Raw genomic sequence first — 16,692 nt, forward strand, 5'->3', positions numbered from 1 at the left:
TTGATTAATGAACATTCTCTCAGCATAAAAACAGTAAAAGAGAAACAGAGGAAAATTCAATCTCTGACAAGCAAAATACTTAGTCTTCCACTAACCTAACCTCACTGATAGCTTTGTAAATTACCTTACCAGAGCTTGTTCATGGCCACTGTCAAAAGGTATTCAACTGCTGTCACTTTCATGGTTCAGCCAGATAACACGAGAAAAGCTACAGGAAGGCTTATTCCTTTGTACTTTTATACCCAAGCCATGATGCCAAAAGCACCTGTAACAATGTTACTTTACCTAACCTACAGCAAGGTATTTTCAGAATGGGCAGCTTCTCTTACCACAGTACAATGACATATTGAAAAAGAAACAAAAGTGTTTATGTATATATGTATATCTCCCCTACTTCCCTCTACATCTAATAGTGGCTATGGTGGAATGAAGAATAATCTGTTGAATGACTAAATAATGTTTTTCTTCTGGGGACCATAAAGAGGAAAGATTGCTGGTGAATGAGTCCATTGAGTGGCAAAGTACAACAGTTTTTTCAATGTTCCCAGTCAACCTAGAATGGTTTGTCAAACAAACTCTTGCTACGTTTTTTTTGTTTTTGTTTTTGTTTTTAAGATAGAGTCTCACTCTGTCGCCCAGGATGGAGTGCAGTGGCGTGATCTCAGCTCACTGCAACCTCCGCCTCCAGGGTTCAAGCAATTCTCCTGCTTCAGCTGCCCAAGTAGCTGTGAGTACAGGCATGTGCCACCATGCCCGGCTAATTTTTGTATTTTTAGTAGAGACAGGGTTTCACTATGTCGGCCAGGCTGGTCTCGGAACTCCTGGCTTCAAGTGATCCACCCACCTCAGACTCCCAAAGTGCAGGGATTACAGGCGTGAGCCACCGCACCCAGCCTCTTGCTACATTTTAAGGGAACTCACTTCAATTAAATAAACTGAAGACAATTCAAAGATCTTTAGGAAAAAGCTTAGGTAGGAAAAGTGTTAACAGGTGGCAGGTGTGTTCTACTCAGTATTTTTAAAGTCATGGAAAATAAACATAGTTGTACCTTTAAGGAGTTTCCTGTGTGAAGTAGCTTCTTTAAAATCAATCCTGAAAAGAAAATATGATTTTAAATATTCACATCTTATCTATTTGTAAATGTCAGAGTTCTCGGTCGGACTTGAAAACACTTTTAAATAAGTCCTTGGCAACCTCCAAATTATTCTTGGTGACCTTTATATCCTTCTGGCCATACTTGGGATCAGAAGGGCATATAAAAAGAATCACCTTTTCAACACATGCTTTATTGCAATTAAACATGATTTATTTTATTAACAAAACCTAGGCCCGAAATTGCATTTAACACAACAATCTATTATAAATCTCTTACTTAGACTAAGAATAAAATACTTTTATCACTATCCAAATGAAATCCACTATAGAAAATTTTCATTTAGTTAACCACGTGAACATCCTTAACTGTAATATTTCCTAACAAATATTTCCATTATACTAATTTTCTAAGTTTTGAAAAGTCATTAATATTTCCTTTTTTCTTTTAAATTATGAAATATTTCAAACCTATAATAAAATACTGAAAATAACATGAACAAACCTGCAGAGGACCACCATTCAGTATGAATAAATCTACACATAGTTCCATGTTTATTTCACTTACCTGCATTATCTCCAATGTTTTACTTAACTGTACAGGTATCACTGTTCCTTTCTTCCCCAGAGGAAACCATTATCCAGGCTTTGGTATTAATCATTTTGAAAAATATTTTTATATTATTACTACACATTTATAAATCCATAAAAAATAATATAAACTGTTTCATACAAGTCATTTATTTTTTTAAAAAGTTATTTATAAGTTACTTTTCACATCCAACAGTAGCTTAAGAAATTTATCTATACTTATCTATGTAGCTCTAGTTAATACATTTCAAGAGGTGCATACTATTCCACCGTACGAACATACCAAAATTTATTTATCATCTTTATATTAAGACATTTGGTTTGTTCTCAAATTTTTGTTACTTCAAGAGTACCATAATAAATAGTTCTTGTTCATGATTCCCTGTACACACCTGAGTTTCCCCGGGGTGTATATATATATATATATATATATATATATATATATATGAATAAAATTACTTTCAACTTTACCAAATATTAGATAATTTTCTCCAAAGTAGTTGTGACAATTAACAGTACTACCAGCAGCATATGGGAGGGCTCTAGTACCATATTGTTGGCAGCACAAAACATTGACAGATGCTCTAATATTTGATAATCTGATGTATGTTAACTATCTTAATGTTGCTTTCATTTGATATTTCCTAGTGACACTGAACATCTTTTAATTTGGCTATTCAAGGTTTCCTTGTTTTATCCTTTGTACAATTTTCAATTTAGTTGTCCTTTTTTTTTTTTTTTTTTTTAAAGAGATGGGGTCTTATTCTGTTGTTTAGGCTGGAGAATAGTGATGCAATCATAGATCACTGCAGCCTCAAACTCCTGGGTTCAAGTGATCCTCCCATCTCAGCCTCCTGAGTAGCTGGGACTACAGATGTGCACCACCAGGTCTGGCTAATTTTTGTAATTTTTGTAGAGGGCCTCATTATGTTACCAAGGCTGGTCTGGAACTCCTGGCCTCAAGTGATCCTCCCACCTTGGCCTCCCAAAGTGCTGGGATTACAGGTGTGGGCCACTACACCTGGCCTTCTTTATATAGATATATGGAGTTCCTTCTGTATTACTAATTCTGTGTCTATTTCAATGAATCGAAAATACATTATCCCAAACAATTCAATCATGTTTTTGTTGGGTGGGGAGGTGTTATCTTCTGATGCAGATAAGTTTTATTTATTTATTTATTTATTTTTTTGAGACAGGTTCTCACTCTGTCACCCAGGCTAGAGTGCAGTGGCATGATCACGGCTCACTGTAGCCTTGACCTCCTGAGGTCAAGTAATCCTCTCGCCTCAGCCCCCAGATAGCTGAGACTAAAGGCACATGCCGTCATGCCTGAATAATTTTTGTATTTTTTGTAGAGATGGGGTTTTGTCATGTTGCCCAGGCTGGTCTCAAACTCCTGAGCTCAAGTGATCTGCCCACCTTGGCCTCCCAAAGTGCTGAGATTACAGGCATAAGACACCGTGCCTGGCCTTAAATTTTAATATAATCAATTTGCCAATGTTTTTCTTTCTTATGTGTTCTTTGTATGTCTAAAGAAATCCTCCCTTACATTAAAATTATAAACCAAATACTCGCTTCAAAAAGTTTTTATGTGTTGCTTTTCACATGTAGGTCCTGAAATCTATCAGAAATTTATTTCCTTGTGGGTGGAACAGAATTTGCTTTTTCGCAAGTGGAAAACCAAGTATAGTACTATTTCGGGGTTTATGATGTTCAAATGAACTAAAACGCCATCTCAATCATATTTCAAGTTTCCATACATAAGCTTAGGTCTTTGGCTGATCTCCATGTTCCTTTTCATTCATCCACTTGTCCACCCCTACATCAGTAACAGTGCCTTTGTTAGTATAACTTTATAATTTATCTTGTTATCAGGCATGAAAATAGCCAACAACAACACCCTCTTGGTCTGACTTGTTATTCTTCCAAATTGCTTTGGCTTTTATTTTACATATAAAAACTTTAAGATAAATTTGTTAGGCTACATTTAAAAATCTCTATAGGAACGTTTAAGAATTGTTATATGTGTGTGTATATACATATATTTCATATACATGGTATATATATTTAATATTGATAAATATTGTGTGATATTGATATTTATATATATACTTAACAAATTTATTTGTTTGAGACAGGTTCTTGCTCTGTCACCTGGGCTGGAGTGCAGTGGCACAATCTTGGCTTACTGCAGCCTTGGCCTCTTGGTCTCAAGTTATCCTCTCACCTCCCCAGTAGCTGGGAACACAGGTGCACACTACCACACCCAGCTAATTTTTGTATTTTTCTGTAGAGTTGGGGTACTGCCATGTTACCCAGGCTGGTCTCAAACTCCTGGGCTCAGGTGATCCACCCACCTTGGCCTCTCAAAGAGCTGGGATTACAGGTGTGAGCCACCACACCCAGCGAAAAATTACTGTCTTACATGTGCATCAAATATGCTGAAAGGTAATGCTATAGTAGTTCCGAAGTTGTTGGATTAGGGAGCTCTACTAATGGAAAAACAAATTTAGATGAGTTTGCTATGAGATCCGGAAACGCAGAAGGCGTATTTGGACCAGTTAAAAACCCCTGGAGTTATTCAAAACAATATAGAGAAAAGAGGAAGCAGAATCTCCACTTTGAGAATGAAGATTCAGACTGGCTGATAACTGGAGGAAGCTCAGGTGGGAGTGCAGTTGCCGTATCGGCATTCACATGCTATGAGGCTTTAGGATCAGATACAGGAGGGCTGACCAGAAATCCTGCTGCCTACTGTGGGCTTGTTGGTTTCAAACCAAGCTATGGCTTAATTTCCCATCATGGTCTCATTTCCCCGGAGAATTCGATGGATGTGCAAGGAATCTTAACCATATGTGTGGATGATGCAGCAATTGTCTTGGGTGTACTGGCTGAACATGATCCTAAGGATTCTATCACAGTACAGGATCCTGTTAAACCATTCATGCTTCCCAGTTTGACAAATGTGAGCAAACTATGTATAGGTATTCCAAAGGTATATCTTGTACTGGAATTATCAAGTGAAGTACGGTCTCTTTGGTCCAAAGCTGCTGACCTCTTTGAGTCTGAGGGGGCCAAAGTAATTGAAGTATCCTTTTCTCACATCACTTATTCAATTGTCTGCTACCATCTGTTGTGTACATCAGAAGCAGCATCGAGTATAGCAAGATTTGATGGGCTACAATATGGTTACAGATGTGACACTAATGTGTCTACTGAAGCCATGTATGCTGCAACCAGACGAGAAGGATTCAGTGATTTTGTAAGAGGAAGAATTCTCTCAGGAAATGTTTTCTTGTTAAAATAAAAGTATGAAAATTATTTCATCAAAGCACAGAAAGTGAGATGCCTCATTGCTAATGATTTTGTGAATGGTTTTAACTCTGGAGTATGCTAACTCCCACCACCTTGAGTGAGGCAGTACCATACCTGGAGTTCATCAAAGAAGACCACAGAACAGGAAGTGCCCAGGATGATATTTTTACACAAGCTGTAAACATGGCAGGACTGTCAGCAGTGAGTAACCCTGTTGCACTCTCAAACCAAGGGTTGCCAATAGGACTGCCGTTTACTGGACATGCATTTTGTGACTAGCAGCTTCTTACAGTAGCCAAATGGTTTGAAAAACAAGTAAAGTTTCCTGTTATTCAACTTCAAGAACTTATGGATGATTGTTCATCAATCCTTGAAAATGAAAAGTTAGTCTCTGTCTCTCTAACACAGTAGGGATAAATATATCATGCAAAATTTTTAAAAATTGTTGCCTTTATACTATCAAGTTTATTTCCCATGAATATTGCATAAAATTCCGTTTATTCAAGTCCTTTCTTGTTCTTCAATGATCACATAATTGCCATACATTAATTTAATAATTTTTATTGAATACCATATTGAAAACTAAATTTAATATTTTAAATGACTCTAGAATATACATTCTTTCCAAGCACACTGGAACATTCTCCAAGAGAGCCTATACTCTGGGCCACAAAACAATTCAATAACTAAGATTAAAATCATGCAAAAATAGTTTTTCTGTTGACAAAAAAATTTGTGGAAACATCAGATATTTGAAGAGCTTAAAAATAAAAAACACTCTTAAATAAGTTATGGGTTGAAGAAGAAATAAAAAAAGGCAGGAAAAAATATTTTCAATTGAACGAAAATGAAAACACAACATACTAAAATTTATGGGATAGATGTAAGGCAAAGCTTAGAGGGAAATTTATAGTTTTAAATATCTATATCAGAAAAGAAGAAAGCTATCAGATTAATATTCTATGGTTACATCTTTAAAAACTAGAAACAGGGCCAGGCGCAGTGACCCACACCTGTAATCGTAGCACTTTGGGAGGCTGAGGTGGGTGGATCACGAGGTCAGGAGATTGAGACCATCCTGGCCAACACGGTGAAACCCTGTCTCTACTAAAAATACAAAAATTAGCCGGGCGTGGTGGCATGTGCCTGTAGTCCCAGCTACTCAGGAGGCTGAGGCAGGAGAATTGCTTGAACCCAGGAGGCAGAGGTTGCAGTGAGCCAAGATAGCGGCACTGCACTCCAGTCTGGGTGACAGAGCAAGATTCCGTCTCAAAAAAACAAACAAACAAAAACCTAGAAACAGAAGAGTAAATTAAACCCAAAGCAAGCAGAATTTCTCTCTTTTTTAATTAAATTTTTTTGTTGTTGTTGAGACAGGGTATCATTTTTTTACTCAGGCTAAAGTGCAGTGGCATGATCTTGGCTCGCTGCAGTCTTGACCTCACCAAGTTCAGATGATCTTCCCAAATCAGCCTCCCAAGGAGCTGGGACTACATGAAGGAGTCATCATGTCTGGATAATTTTTGTATTTTTTTCCAAGATGGGGTTTCACCATGTTGCCCAGGCTGGTCTTGAACTCCCATGCGCAAGCGATCCACCTGCCTCAGGCTCTCAAAGTGCTGGGATTATAGGCATGAGCCACCGCATCTGTCCTTATTTTCATGTTTTAGAGATTGTGTCTCGTTCTGTCACCCCAATTGGAGTGTAGCAGTGTGATCACAGCTTACTGCACCCTTGAATTTCTGGACTTAAGTGATCCTCCTGCCTCAGCCTCCTGAGTAGCAGGGACTACAGGCACATACCAACAAGTGAGGCTAACTTAGAAAAATTTCTTTTGTCTTTAAAGACAGAGTCTCACTATGTTGCTCAAGCTGGTCTCAAACTCCTGGCCTCAAGTGATCATCCTCTTTCAGCCTCTGCCAAGTGCTGAGATGACAGGCATGGGGCATCACGCCTGCCACAGAATGTTTTATGAAATATGAAAGAGGTTGAGTATGATGGCTCATACCTGTAATCCCAGCACTTTGGGAGGCTGGGGTAGGAGGATGGCTTGAAGCCGGAGGTTTGAGACCAGCCTGGGCAACAAAGCAAGACTCTGTCTCTACAAAAAATAATTTTAAAAAGTGAGCTGGGGCTGGTGGTGTACACCTGTGGTCCCAGCTACTTAAGAGGCTGAGTGGGGGGATGGCTTAAGCCCATTTCAAGGCCTCAGTGAACCATGATCAATCATGGCACTGCACTTCAGCCTGGGTGACTGAACAAGATCCTGTCTCTTAAAAAAAAAATACAGTACTACAAAAAATAAATAGGTCGGGCACAGTGGCTCACGTCTTTAATCCCAGCACTTTGGGAGGCCGGGGTGGGCGGATCACCTGAGGTCGGGAGTTCATGACCAGCCTGACCAACATGCAGAAACCCCATCTCTACTAAAAATACAAAATAAGCCAGGTGTGGTGGTGCATGCCTGTAATCGCAGCTACTCGGGAGGCTGAGGCAGGAGGATCGCTTGAATCTGGAGGGCGGAGGTTGTGGTGAGCCGAGATCGTGCCATTGTACTCCAGCCTGGGCAACAAGGGCAAAACTCCGTCTCAAAAAATAAATAAGTATATATATATACACACATAAAATAAAATATCAAAGACTAGAATGGAAAACAAGAAAATAGCAGAAAAAGTATAAAGAAAATCAATGATATCAAAAGTTTGTTCTTTGAAAAGATCAACAAATATGACAAACAGACTGGCCAATAAAATAGGAGAGAAGACATAAATTACCAAAATCAAGGATGAAAGCGGATATAGCCATTAAAAAGAATGAAATCATGTCCTCTGTAGCAACATTTAGCAACACGGATACAGCTGGAGGCCATTATTCTAAAGCAAATTAACATGGGGACAGAAAATCAAATATCATATACTCTCACTTGTAAGTGGGAGCTAAACACTGGGTACTCATGGACGTAAAAATGGCAACAATAGACATTGGGAAGTACTAGAGGGACAAGGGTTGAAAAACAAACTATTAGGTACTATGTTCACCACCTGGGTGACAGGATCAATCATACCCTAAACCTCAGCATCATGAGATATACACATGTAACAAACCCGCGTATGCATCCCCTGAATCTAAAAATAAAGTTGAAACCATTAAAGAATAAATAAATAAAAAGTTTATGTAATATTAAAAAAAAAAGAATGAAAGGGGACATCACTATTGACCCTATAGGAATTAAAAAGATTACTATAAGGAATAACTTGAACAACTTTCTACTAACAAATTTGTTCCTAGAAAGAAACAAATTATCAAACGGACTCAAAGAGATATATAAAATCTGAATAAACCTATAACAAGTAAAAAAATTGAAGTAATAATTACAAATATCACAAAGAAAAGTCCAAGTACAAATGGTCTCACTTTTGAATTTTATCAACTATTTAAAGAAGAAAATGTTACCTACCACTCATTCACAAACTCTTTCAGAAAATAAGAGGGACCACTTCTAAACTTCTATAGCTATCTTAATAATAAAGCCAAATAAAGATTGACAAAATAAACTACAATACAATACTCCTCATAAACAGAGAGGCAAACTGAAGTAAGCAACAAATAAAAAGGACTATAAATAGTAAGTAAATAGAATTTACCTCAGGTATGGAAAGCTGGTTTAACACTTGAAAATCAATTAGTAAAATACATAATATTAATAGAATAAATGACAAAAGCACCAATGACACTGATAATGATCGCATCAATAGATGGAGAAAAAGCATTTGGCAAACTACAATGAACATTTATGATTAAAAACTCTCAAACTAGAAACAGAACTTCTTCAACTGGATAAAAGGCATCTACAAAAACACTACAGCTAAAATCACATATAATGGTGAAGACTGACCATTATCTTTCTCCCTGAAATCAGGAATAATGCAAGAATGTCTGCTCTTTCTTGCCACTTTTATTCAATATTGTACTGGAGGCACAATAAACAGAAAAGAAAGAAAGAAGAAATTAAAGGCATCCGATTAAAAAAAAAAAAGTAACTGTACTTATTCACAGATGATATAACCCTACAGTAGAAAATCCAAAGGAATATACAATAAAACAAATAGAACTAGCAAACAATAAGTAAATAAACTAGAAACAACACAAATGTCCATTCTATTTGGCACTTTGCATTTTTCTTCCATTTCTGATTCACAGAGATATTTGTCTTGATGCTAATCTTGCTTTTTTGTTTTATAGTTTCATCATCATTGTTAATGTATCAGAATAAAGGAAGCAGTGTATCCAAAAATTTCCTATGGCATTTTGACTGCAAATCCTTCATCTATAATTTTTCTTATATTCCTAGTCAATCTGTTCTTGTATTCTTTATTTTCTTTTTACTAAAGCATCACCTATTAATTCAACTAACAACCCATTAAAGAACATTTTTCATATATTATCCTTTGTTTCAAATATGAAATACATATTTGAATTACTTACCAATACTATGAAACTGCCATCGCTGATGAATTCTTTCTGGAAGAAGTTGTAAAATTTTCTAAAAATCAAATATAAAGAGAAAAAAAGAAAAAAGAAAACCAAGTAATGAGTTCACATCCTGCAAAATGTGAAAAATTAAAGGGCTCACTAAGTATAACAAATACAAAATAGGCCGGGCACGGTGGCTCACACCTGTAATCCCAGCGCTTTGGGAGGCTGAGGTGGGTGGATCACCTGAGGTCAGGAGTTCGAGACCAGCCTGGCCAACATGGTGAAACCCTGTCTCTACTAAAAATACAAAAATTAGCCAGGTGTGGTGGCAGGCGCTTGTAATCCCAGCTACTCAGGAGGCTGAGGCAGGAGAATCACCTGAACCCAAGAGGCAGAGGTTACCGTGAGCCGAGATCACGCCACTGCCCTCCAGCCTGGGCAATAAGAGCAAAACTCCGTCTCAAAACAAAACAAAACAAACAAACAAACAAAAAACTACAAAATAGTCCCTGAGCTAATCTGATAGTATTGACATTATTTTAGCACTGGCATGTTGATCACTATTTGAAAGTCTCAAAAAACAACAAGCAATACTAACCAGTACTTGGAACAAGAAATTAACAAAATACATCTTTTACAATAATATAGAAGGTATGTTTTCCTAATGATTAAATGCTAATTCTAATATATTTAAAATGCTTATTTACTATTTCTAGATTTTCTTTTTTTCCCCCTTTAGAGACAGAGTCTTGCTATGTTGCACTGGTTGGAGTGCACTGGCTATTCAGAAGCATGATCATAGTGCATCACAGCCTTGAACTCCCAGACTCAAGCAATCCTCCTGCCTCAGCTTCCCAAGAAGGTGGGAATACAGGCACACAACACTATGTCTAGCAATTCCTAGAATTTCTATATTGTGGATATCACTGGTGAGTTTCAATTCTTTCAGATATTAATATTTGTGACATTTTCTCTTTCTTCTAATGGTTCTTTCTCCTATCTTGATAACCCCAGAGAAAATATTTTGATTTCATGAGAACCCCATCAAATATTTATACTGAGTTAATCATGTGAAACTAGAGGTACTTAGATGCTATGATGGATATAGGTATTAGAGCAAATTTTTTTTTAAGAGGTGGGTGTTTCACCCTGTCACCCTGGCTGGAGTGCAGTGGTGTGATCATAATTCACCACAGCCACAAACTCCTGGGTTCAAGTGATCCACTCGTCTCAGCCTCCCAAATAGGAGTACTAGTGTGTGTCACCATGCCCAGCTAAATTTTTTTTATTATTTTTGTGGAGATGGAGTATTACTATGTTGTCCAGGCTGCGCCCAAGCTTCAGGCCTCAAGCAATCCTCCTGTCTTGGCCTTCAAAAGTGCTGGGATTACAAGTGTGAGCCACTGCACCCGGACAGAGAGCAGGATTTAAAATTTCAGGAGCCCTATAGTTAAGCTAACATATATAGGTTTCCATTAATTGGTAATAAAATCTTTACACAAATATGTTCAAAATTCTGCCTTTTATTTCCCTTAATATTACACTTGTGTGGATTATTCTCGATCAAGAGCTACCTTACTGCTAAACAGTGCTCGCAATACTCATCCACTTGCTGAATGACATTTTTGTGTTTGTTGTTATTGCTGTTCTTACTATTATTTAGAACACCATTAAATGAATGCTTATAAGGGCCAAACACTAGGCACTTTATTATATATATTAATTAATATACCTTGCATTAATCCTTGCAATCATTCCAAAAGGAGGGTTTATCTCATTCAACAAATGAAGAAATGGGTTAAGTAGTGCGCTTAGGTTACAAAGCTAGAAAGTGAAAGAACAGAGGTTCCAAATTCAATACACCTATTTCCAAAACCTCTGCCTTGATAATATACTGATCAAACGATGACATGCATATTTTATACTTCCTTGTCTTCTCGTTGATATCATCTTCTTTAGTAAACCCCATATGAAAGGATGATAAAGAAATTTTAAAGTTCTACACAGATAAATTCTGGTCCCACATCAGACACATAAACTCTTTCACCTTTGTCCTCCCTATGTCTCCCACAGCTGGCCAACAACTGCATAATTATATTTATTTTTGTATAGAAAGAGATAAACTTACAGAAAAGTTGAAAAGACAAATTTGTAAACTATTCAAAAGCATTTCTAAATTATGACTAATAATTATACTTTAGACTTAGCCCCTTATATCTTTTTATACGGTAAATAAAAGATTAAAGAGATTACATGTGCCCTAAACTGCACAGAATATAAAACCTCTACCATATTATTATTAACATCACATAATGATGCTTTTTATTCCAGAAGAAGGAAATCATTTTATTTATGATTTCTTTTTCATCATTAGTTTCTAAAGGTAGAGGTCCCCTACTATAAGTAGAAGAACGTCAGCACAAAAATCAAATGATTTTTTCAAAAGATGAAAATCTGGTATCTCAGATATTTTTTCTAATAAAATTTAGTGATCCATTAAAGACAAACATTTCTTTGTAAAGAATAAAAAATAATCAGTATATATTACATATAGAAAAAGTTATTTTTACATATAAGGAATATTCCAAAAGGGCTTCTATTAACTAATCAATCATCTCAGTTTCCTGAATCTAAGGCAAGCGTAAACATTTGAAGGAATACTTTCCAAGAATCATTAGCTTGCTTTCTCTGTGGATATTTTTATTCTTTCTCAAAGCATCTATGTTTCAATATTCCCCTTGTGAACAGTTGATGCAAACAATTCAGGACGTAATATAATCAAATTCCTCAGGGGTCACGACTAATGAAAATTAACTGCAGAACAGATACTAACATCAGCATTACTGCTGTTTGGAACTCTTAAAAAAAATTCTTTTTTTTTCCCCCTGTAACTAAATCAACAGCTAAGAGACATATAAATGAGGTTGTTCAAATTCTTCTAAATTACATCAAAATACTAAAGAATGAATTATAATATTATTATTATTATTATTATTATTGAGACAGGTTCTCATTCTCTTGCCCAAGAGTGCAGTGGCACAATCACGGCTCACTATAGTTTCGACCTCCTGGGTTCAAGAAATCCTCCCACCGGCAAGAGTGCAGTGGCACAATCACGGCTCACTATAGTTTCGACCTCCTGGGTTCAAGAAATCCTCCCACCTCAGCCTCCTGAGTCACTAGCACTACAAGCACCTGCCACCACCATGCCTGGCTAACTTTTTTGATTTTTAGTAGAGACTAGGACTTGCGGTGTTGCCCAGGCTGGTCTCTAACTCCTGAGCTCAAATAAATCTCCCACCTCAGCCTCCAAAAGTGCAGGGATTACTTTGAACCACCACATACAGCCAAGAGTGAATTATCTTTAATTACACCAGACAGAATAGCTCAATCTTCAGAAACTGATTTCCAAATTATTTTCTATGCATACTCTTGGCTTTCTACAGGTCTCGAAATTCTCAGTGAAGATCAGAATACTCCTATGACTGTTTATCTGTTTACTTTGAAAGACAATAAACAGCAAGGAGTTATTTTAAAAGGGGGGTAAAAGGGTCTTAATTTTTAAGTGTGCTAAAAATTAAAAAAAAAATTAGCAGAGCATCAAAATTTTGTTCATTTACCTATGAGCTATGTTTCCTGACTTTTATTTATAAAGACTTGTCCCATTTCCAATCTAATGTAAAACAACAATTTTTAAAATATTTAAGACTATTTTAAACAAGTTTACAATGAAAAGCAGTGAACCAAGAAACAATAAAACCCTTAGGCACATAGAAGTTATAGGAATATAGCTTCTTAGGTAAGACTGTTTTGGAGTTAAAACAAAAACAAATTTTCCATTTCAGTAAACCTTCGACAAATTAAAATTTTATCGTTTGCAAACACACTGAATATCATACCAATTTTGTGGTGTCAAATGTATAAAAACATAATTTATATCTGTACCAAAAAGTAATACATTGCACCTCAAAAAGTATAGGATTCAGTCAGGCATATTTAAAAAATTTAGATTTAGTTCTTAGAAAGGCTGGCAAATTCAGTGTTTCATTACATGTTTTATAATTTAAATATATTCCTTTGTATGTTCCAAAAATTATTTTTGAAAAAGGGAAAAGTTAGATTCAGAAGCACTTACCTCAAAAATAAAAAGTATAGCATCCAATTCCTCTCTTTGAGACTTGTGACCTAAAATATTTTTATAAGAAAACATTTAAAACATATCATTTTGTCCTCATTGTTAACAATCACTTAATGAAGTTAAAATATTTCAAGAAGGAAGGTTTTTTTTCCCCAGCAATTATTTAGTAAAATGTTTAAAGCATATTCCATTCATTGTGTAGACAGTATCACAGTCACTCTCTTTACTCTTTTGAGTACTGTAATTAAATTTAGGTTCTACATATTTATGTCTAGAAACAAATCATGACATATTACAAAGAACTTCAAATAAGCTCTGAAAATGAAAATATGAAAATGACTGCTCAAATGTGACATATGCTCCTAGGGCAGAACCAAAGAAGGCACAATGAGGGAACAAATCAACCTGACCAGTGAAAAAGCAAATCTTCAAAGCCATTGTAAAGTAATAAGGATAGTAATACTAACCCATCAGTTGTCTTTAAAATACAGGTCACTAGATCTATGACAGTAGTGTGAGAGGGAAAGCAAAAAGCTGTCCGACAAAAATAAGTGAAACAATATGTCCAAGAGCCTTTAAGTTATGTTTATGACAATTATTAGAAATATTGACATAAGCCAAGATATATGTTAGCATCTTACCTTTCTGTTTAAGACTAGCTTCAATAGTCACAAAATTTTCAAAGAACACATAGTATATATGTGAAAAATGTTGGTCGAAAAATTGTTTAAGATCAATAGATTCTGCATTCTCTGAAAAATAAAAAAAAAATTACTGATTATTTACATGTATGTTAAATCAAGTTTAGCAAATATTCAGTGACAAGTTTCCTTCAAAGTCAAAGAACTGCTCCTAAAATTCTATTCTATTAAAATATTTACAACATATATTTCTATGTCTATATCCTCGTTCTTAAAACTTTAGTCTTTGCCAATTTTAGTTTTAATTTTAAAAACTGATCAAGAAAACAATGGCTCAGAAAAACTTATTCAAAATCATTAATCATACCAAAAAAAGAAGTTAAGTTCTATTTTCAATTCACAGCTACAGCTTTCCTAACTTCTCCCCAAGACAGTTTAAAATCAGAATAATAATTTATGATGTCTGAAGGCCAGGCACCATGGCTCACGCCTGTAATCCCAACTTTGGGAGGCCGAGGTGGGCAGATACCTGAGCTCAGGAGTTCAAAACCAGCCTGGCCAACACAGTGAAACCTCATCTGTACTAAAAATACAAAAATCAGCTGGGTGTGGTGGCGTGCACCTGTAATCCCAGCTACTTGGGAGGCTGAGGCACGAGAATCACTTGAACCCAGGAGGAGGAGGCTACAGTGAGCCAAGATCACGCCACTGCATTCTAGCCTGGGAAGACAGAGTGAGACTCCACCTTGGGGGGGGAGGAAAAAAAAGAAGAATTTATAATGTCTGAAATATATTTATTCTGTAAATAGGTACCTAACAATAGGCTTTGTAAATAGGTACTTAGGGATTAAAAAGCTCAAACACAGACAGTATTGCTCTAAAGAAACTGTCAGTAAGAGCAGGGCATGCAAAATTAAATGAATAACTATACGAACAGTAGAAAGTGTTAGTACTAAAAGTGAGATGTCAAAGTATATGGCAGTTTAGAAACACAAGAGTACTTTCAAAGCTCAATAAAGCACAAAGTTGGGGAAAGAAAAAAGGCCTGACAGAGTACCTAATATCTGAAAAGACTTTTAAGGACAAGAAGAACACTAGACATAAAGTGGTGGAGTTGAATGGGAAGGGCATTCAAGGCATAAAAAATAGATGGAGCAAGAAAAACGTGAGGTATGCATGTATACACATGTAACAAACCTGCACGTTGTGTACGTGTACCCTAGAACTTAAGTATAATAAAAAATTTTTTTTTTTAATTTACTATGAAGCTTTAAAAAAAAAAAAGTCAAAGTGGCCTGGTTCTCTCATAATCTCTGAGATCCAGATTGGAGAACTGTAGTTTCTGGGTCCTTCTTGGAAGAGATTAGCAAATGCATAACCAGCAATCTGTCTAAATCAGTCTTGTCTCCTAGAAATATAATGCAAGCCACAAATATTAGCTACATATGTGATTTTAAATTTCCTTGTAATCACATTTTAAGAAATAAAATGACAAGGGGAAATTAATTGTAATAATATATTTTGTTAACAAAATATATTTAAGATACCATTTTTAAGTGCTACCAATAAAAACCTATTAACGAAAAAAAAAAAAAAAGTGAGGTATGATAGTATCCAGAAAAATAATTCATTTTGGCTAAAGCTTAGAGCATTTTAATAAAAATAAACAAGTAGACTTGAGATATGCTTGCATGTACTTATGCATATGTATATGTATTTATGGATAGAAGATACCAAACAACTAGGCAGCGTTACCTCTAGGGAGCATTACTAGTTTTATTGTTGCTTAGTTCATTTTCAGGGTAAGTGAGAAGGTGAAAAAGAGTGGAGAAATTCTACTTTATGTACTTCCTACTATTCCAAATTGTTTACAAAAAGCACATTACTTCTCTTACAATACAAAATAGAATTTTTTATCTCTGTTTTATTTTTTTGAGATGGTGTCTTGCTCTGTGGCCCAGGCTGTAGTGTAGTGGTACAATCTCGGCTCACTGCAACCTCCACCTCCAGGGTTCAAGCGATTCTCCTGCCTCAGACTCCTGAGTAGCTGGGATTACAGGTGCCCACTATCACACCCGGCTAATTTTTATATGTTCAGTAGAAATGGGGTTTCACTATGTTGGCCAGCCCGACCTCAAGTGATCTGCCCGCCTCAGTCTCCCAAAGTGCTGGGATTATAGGCGTGAGCCACTGCGTCCAGCCTCAAAATATAATTTTAAAAGGCAACTGAAAAAATAAAAGATTTTTGAAAGGAAATAAAGAAACTATTCATTGTAAATAAACTGAAGTTAAAGGTAAACATCAATTAATTTCTTAGAATGCACTAAGGCTCAACATAAGATTTCAAAATAAAGTATAGTAACAACATATAGATAGCACTTTAAACTCTTTCATGTATTATCATATCCTATGAATATTCATTATAATTTTTGGGG

General features: G+C 35.9%; 2 protein-coding genes across 9 annotated transcripts in view; one reads left to right on the top strand and one right to left on the bottom strand.

Moving 5' to 3' along the window:
• The window catches only part of RALGAPA1 (Ral GTPase activating protein catalytic subunit alpha 1), a 278,460-nt gene that overhangs the window by 229,960 nt on the left and 31,808 nt on the right, over window positions 1-16,692 (bottom strand). For 7 of the 8 annotated variants that reach the window (XM_054530032.2, XM_054530037.2, XM_054530036.2 and 4 more), the window contains exons 2-5: window positions 14,258-14,368; window positions 13,614-13,663; window positions 9,488-9,545; window positions 1,050-1,093 (exon numbers count right to left, since the gene is read on the bottom strand). In XM_054530032.2, coding sequence (XP_054386007.1) covers window positions 1,050-1,093; window positions 9,488-9,545; window positions 13,614-13,663; window positions 14,258-14,368 — 263 coding nt within the window. Of the gene's footprint in view, window positions 1-1,049; window positions 1,094-1,661; window positions 2,884-9,487; window positions 9,546-13,613; window positions 13,664-14,257; window positions 14,369-16,692 lie in introns of those variants that run through there. The other variant, XM_054530035.2, reaches the window with a different exon arrangement.
• On the top strand, window positions 2,883-6,095 carry LOC103892340 (glutamyl-tRNA(Gln) amidotransferase subunit A, mitochondrial-like). Its single transcript, XM_063715561.1, has one exon. The coding sequence runs from the start codon at window positions 4,212-4,214 to the stop codon at window positions 4,992-4,994; it is 783 nt and encodes a 260-aa protein (XP_063571631.1). The 5' UTR covers window positions 2,883-4,211; the 3' UTR covers window positions 4,995-6,095.

This window comes from Pongo abelii, chromosome 15 (genome assembly GCF_028885655.2).
Source record: "Pongo abelii isolate AG06213 chromosome 15, NHGRI_mPonAbe1-v2.0_pri, whole genome shotgun sequence".
Taxonomy (NCBI): domain Eukaryota; kingdom Metazoa; phylum Chordata; class Mammalia; order Primates; family Hominidae; genus Pongo; species Pongo abelii.